The sequence below is a fragment of the Lathyrus oleraceus genome, chromosome 1 (genome assembly GCF_024323335.1).
Source record: "Lathyrus oleraceus cultivar Zhongwan6 chromosome 1, CAAS_Psat_ZW6_1.0, whole genome shotgun sequence".
NCBI lineage: Eukaryota > Viridiplantae > Streptophyta > Magnoliopsida > Fabales > Fabaceae > Lathyrus > Lathyrus oleraceus.
Window position 1 is genome coordinate 171,726,371 of NC_066579.1, and position 5,953 is coordinate 171,732,323.

Sequence of the window (5,953 nt, forward strand, 5' to 3'; positions counted from 1 at the left end):
ATTATGTCTTAAATGTGTTTTTTTTATTATTTCTATTACTGTTTTTAAAGTTATTTTTAATTTAAGATACAATATTTGTTTAGAAAATAAATGGAAGATGAGCTATATATTATTTATGTAAAAATTTGATTAATATATGAGTAATTTTTTTTATTCATTCTTATTACTTTTTGAAAACAAATCCGTCTCACGGGTATCCAAACCAAAAGAGGACCTACGGGATATTACAGCTTTTTGTACAATTAAAAAAAATAAAGATGAAATATTTAAAATAATGTATAAATTCAAATACGAAAAAATATATTTATTTATATAATTAAATAATATTTACAAATACTATGTTATTAGTTTATATTTATAAAACTAAATGATTGCATGAATATTTTTTATAAAAAACGTCAAAACAAAATAAAGAAAAATATATGGTTGATCCAAATTTTTGTATATATAAAAAAATAATTTTTTTCTTCCTAATTTTTCATTCTTATTATATTTTAGAAACAAATACGTGTAACACATCATTACTCATACGAACGCACGAACATGCAGACCAAAATTCGTGTGAATCCACGTGTTATTATATTTTTTTCACAATTAAAAAAAATATATTTAAAATAATATATAAATCCAAACACGAAAACAATATGTTGTTTTTTAATTATTTATGTTGTTAATATTTGTATTTTGAAATAATTTTTAATTTAAAATACAATATTTTTTTAGATAATATATGAAAAATGTGAGTTATATATATTAATCATTTGACTAATATAGGTTATAAATGATAAATGTTATTTTTAAATTAATGAATGAATTTTAATTTTTTTTATTATAAATGAGAAGAAGTGTTTTTTAATATTTTTATAAATAATGTCAAAACAAAAATAAGATTATATACAAGAAAAAATATACTGCTTATCGAAATATTTTTATATATGAAAAATTATATTTATAATCTATATTTTTTTCTTTTAAAAATAATAAATTATTTTAATAAAAAAAGAATTGTTTTTTAAAAATATTTTTATTATATTTTAAAAACAAATACAGTTAACGTATTGTACGAAGTCACTAGTATCCATCCTCCCATTTATACATAAATTTGATGTATGAAGCAACATTCCAAGATTATTGGATTATAGTACAAAAGAATCAGAGGGAAGGTGAGAAAAAGACAGAAAACAAAAGCATCAAGTTGATAATAACGGACCACTCAGAGAGAGACAGAGAGTGCAGTTTCTCACATCCACAAAATAGTCCGTCGCTATCACACCAATATTATATGCATCATTGCTATGTTTATCTCTATTGCTCACTCCACTCTCAACTCTTAACCTGTTTCATATATTGCTTGTTTAGTAACAACAATAAAGAGTAAGGTTTTTTAAATGGGGTTTGCTGGTTTTGATTCACAAGAGGGTAATGGTAGTACTAGTAGTAGTACTACTACTACTAATCATGGAGGACAACATGGTTCATCATGTTCATGGAGGTTTCTAACAAGGAGGAAGAAGGTTAATTCTCATGTTGAGGACAACAACCACAATTCTCATGGAGTACAACTTGCTAAGGAGTTAACTATTCCACATCTCATGGCAGTTGGTAATTCAATCATGTTTTTCATAAGGGTGTTGATTGGATCTCATCAATTTCAGTTCCAACTTTTGTATTCACTTTTCATATTTCAGATTTTGTTGTTGTGCTTTTTATGTATTTAATGCTAGTTTTTTGTAATTTTTTTAAGAGTTTGATTTTGATATAATGTTACCGTGTAAAAATTCACACTCTCAACAGATCAGAACCAATCACATGTGTGACTTTAGACACAGCTACCATAAAAGTCAAACATTTTTTTATGGTGTTGTTTAACTAGTTTAAGGTTCCTGTCTTGTCTGAATTTTGGTTTTTGAGACCCCCAGAAAAAGGAAGTTACCCTTTGACTTGAATTTTATATTTTGTATCATATTTGATTTCAACTATGTTGATGAGTTGTTAATTATTAATTTATATGATTCAGGGGTAGGTGCAACAATTGGTGCTGGTGTGTATGTTCTAGTTGGAACGGTAGCTAGGGAGCATGCTGGGCCTGCTTTACCACTTTCATTTATGATTGCTGGACTAGCAGCTGCTCTTTCAGCTCTTTGCTATGCCGAGTTGGCTAGTCGCTTTCCTTCTGCTGGAAGTGCTTATCACTATGCTTACATATGTCTTGGTGAAGGGTACATTTACTCACCTTTTGATTCGGGATATCGATGTCCATTCAATCAAGATAGCTTATTAGTATATCAACTGAGAGTTGATATATTTTATGTACTATGTTTGCAGGGTTGCTTGGTTGATTGGCTGGTCCTTAGTACTTGAATATGCGATTGGCGGAGCTGCTGTTGCTCGTGGCATAACCCCTAATTTGGTATAATGTTATTACAGTTTTTATTTAATTTTGATTGAATTGAAAGTAAAGATTATCTGATGCAAAGTGTTGATATGAGATAGACGTTTCTGTAATTAGGCTGCACTTATTGGCGGTGTTGACAACTTGCCAGCATTTTTATCCTATCAACATATTCCTGGGATTGATATTGTTGTAGACCCACTTGCAGCAATTATGGTATTCATTGTTACTTGGATCCTCTGTACTGGGATCAAAGAGGTAAGAGATAGAGTTTCTTTTTATTGATTGTTGTCAGCCCTCATGTGTGGTTTAGGCCTTCCTTCTAAAATCCGCATCAATGTTCCGACAAATTTTTTGATTGTGCAGAGTACAGTGATGCAAAGTATATTCACAATAGTAAATATATGTGCTTTGATGTTTGTCATAGTAGTTGGTGGTTATTTAGGATTCAAATCTGGATGGGTTGGATATGGTCTCCCAACCGGGTAACTTACATCTTTCTTTTTTACTATCCTTATTCCATTTATATATATTTGTCTCTTATTTTACTTTTAATAATAGGTATTTTCCATTTGGGATAGATGGAATGGTTGCTGGTTCTGCAACAGCTTTTTTTGCATACATAGGTTTTGATGCAGTTGCCAGCACTGCTGAAGAGGTATACATTATGATGATATATCATGTTTCATGTAACTTATCTTTTAAGTCAAACGATTGCGGACACATCCAAGACCTTGACGTCGCGACCACAATCGCAATTGCATTATTTTGAAACATCGAGAGTAACTTCAAACTTTCGAATATTGTTTTACTTTGATAAACAGGTGAAGAATCCTCAAAGAGATTTACCACTAGGAATTGCTGGTTCATTGTCTCTGTGTTGTGGATTGTATATGATAGTATCCATTGTTGTTGTTGGTTTAGTACCTTACTATGATATCAATCCTAACACCCCTATATCCTCTGCATTTGCTGACAATGGATTGCAATGGGCAGCGTAAGTTGTATAAATTTGCAACTCAATTCTGATTTTTCAAACAGCCAAACAAGTATGCAATAGTTTTCAAATTTCATTTTTCTTGATTGTGATTGCAGATACATTATAAATGTTGGGGCTATTACAGCACTGTGTTCATCATTGCTTGGTGGAATGTTGCCTCAGGTAAAACTAATTAGAACACTCTTGTATTCCTCAACTTTTTTTTCTTCTTTTCTTACGAATCAAAACGACAAAAGATGAATTTTGATGTGTTTTTTGTTTAACGTCTCTCAGCCAAGAATTTTGATGGCTATGGGAAGAGATGGACTGCTGCCACCATTTTTTTCTGACATAAATAAGAACAGCTATGTTCCTGTAAAGAGTACCGTAGTTACTGGCCTTGTTGCTGCAACCTTGGCATTTTTCATGGATGTCTCTCAACTTGCCGGGATGGTATGCCTAAATCTATATTTGCAATTGTTAGGAATCCTTTTATCCGGTAACATACCTAATAGGGTGGTAGTGCTAATGTTTGTTTTAGTTGTATTCTAAAGGTTAGTGTAGGTACTCTTCTTGCATTCACCGTATCAGCAATATCTGTGTTGGTAGTAAGATATATCCCACCAATTGAGGTTTCATTGCTCCCTTCTCTACAAGAACCAGTCGAGTATGATTGGAGCCATTTGGAAACATTCAAAAAAGATGCAAAAAAGAAACCCTTAGTTGTTCAAGAGGATGCATCAGTTGATTATCCCCTTATTCCCAAAAATCTTGCCATAGACACATGTGAGTTATCTATCATGCAAAAACTATGTTACTCTGACACTCCAGATCAAAGGCATGTCTGATATCCGATATGATTTACCATTTTCTCCTGACTCCTATTTGTTTATGAATGCAGTTGTACATAATGGTAATAGGAAAAAACTAGTCGGATGTGTAATAGCATTCATATGCTTAGGTGTATTTATCCTTACATTTGCAGCTTCTTCTACATATTTTCTCAGGTTGGTTTAATGGCAGATATTTCATTTTTCAACTTGCAAAAACATTGATCATTTATATATTTTTTGATGTTGCAAAAACATAGGAGTATTTCTTAATGTTTGTTATTAACAACAGTTCAGTTAGATTTACATTATGTGGAGTTGGTGGCACTCTTGTTTTGTTTGGCCTTGTCTTTCTAACATGTATAGATCAAGATGATGCAAGGCACAGGTTTGGAAACTCTCAAGGTATAATATATGGTTTACAATTATTTATGGTAAAATGAGTTTGAAATTTAAAAATATTTCTTATTAATTTGTTTTTCAGGTTTCACATGTCCTTTGGTGCCACTGCTACCTATAATTTCCATTCTTATAAATTCCTATTTACTTATTTGCCTTGGGTAAGTATCCATTTTCAATTTTCAAAGTTTATTACTTTCTTTTCAATTTTTATTATATTTATTCAATAATCAATATATTCAAATATACGTAGTATTAATTATTTAATAAATCTAAAATATTAACGGTTTAATAGATATACACTGATTTTACATTATTATCATTTAATAGAAATTCATCATTATCCATGTCATACCATTAACTTAAAAATTATAGTTTAATATAGCGGGTGATTAATTGACACCATACCATTTTCTAAATTAGAGAGAGTAATATATAATAAATATGTAATACATTTTATTTTTGCTCTAGCATTGTTTTAACAAAAAATTTATGTTCCTTTAATTGCAAAAATGCATTATCTAATTTATGTTTTTGTATATTTTTTGAAGGGGTTCTACTTGGTTGAGAGTTTCTGTATGGCTAGCATTAGGAGTTATTATTTATGTTTTCTATGGTCGAAATCATAGCTCTCTCACACTTGATGATGCCAATTATACCCCTTCAACCTTTCTTGCTTAATTATACAAGTCTGAGAAAATATTGTATGGTTCATATAGGTCATAGTCTTGGTCTTTTTTTCTAAGAGAAGAAATTGATCATGTGAATGTATTTTATAAGAAAAATATACGAAAATTTAGTTGTTGATATTTCAATCAACAATTTAAAATTGTTAATGTATGTTTATATGTATAATTATAATTATAGTTGTAATTGAAGATTTAAAAACTTATTTCATTGAGTTTTTTTAATTATGTCTTACAGAGTATATCTTTTATTTTAAAGTAATGATAAATTTATTAAAAAATTAATTCAATTGGTACAAACCTCCGATTAAAAGATTTATAAGGTAGATTTCTTAATGTATCCTATATATTTCTTATACAACACGCGAAAATAATAAAATATTCTTCAGTTTTCGGAGATGCATCTTCGGACGCATCCAATATACACTTAACATGGACCATTTTGAGTGACATCCTATAAGTTGCATTTTTTAAAATTTTAGAGATGCAACTCCGATATACTTTCGTAGATACATTTTCGGAACGTTTATACATCAGCAGTAGAGTCAGTAAGCAAAAACATGTAATTTGACAAAAAAAATCAACATTCATAACATAAAACTAGCATTACATAAATGATTATAACATAAAATGCAACATTACACTTCAATATCTAGGTAGACGTTTC

The 5,953-nt window shown here is 29.8% G+C and overlaps 1 protein-coding gene across 1 annotated transcript; it reads left to right on the forward strand.

The window, feature by feature from the left end:
- The first annotated feature begins 1,210 nt into the window (after window positions 1-1,210).
- On the forward strand, window positions 1,211-5,497 carry LOC127125434 (cationic amino acid transporter 2, vacuolar). Its single transcript, XM_051054214.1, has 14 exons — window positions 1,211-1,602; window positions 2,018-2,219; window positions 2,326-2,410; window positions 2,510-2,650; window positions 2,759-2,877; window positions 2,954-3,050; window positions 3,217-3,389; window positions 3,488-3,554; window positions 3,666-3,824; window positions 3,926-4,157; window positions 4,273-4,378; window positions 4,494-4,606; window positions 4,686-4,761; window positions 5,152-5,497. The coding sequence occupies exons 1-14, from the start codon at window positions 1,389-1,391 to the stop codon at window positions 5,279-5,281; spliced, it is 1,914 nt and encodes a 637-aa protein (XP_050910171.1). The 5' UTR covers window positions 1,211-1,388; the 3' UTR covers window positions 5,282-5,497.
- The last annotated feature ends 456 nt before the right edge of the window (window positions 5,498-5,953 follow it).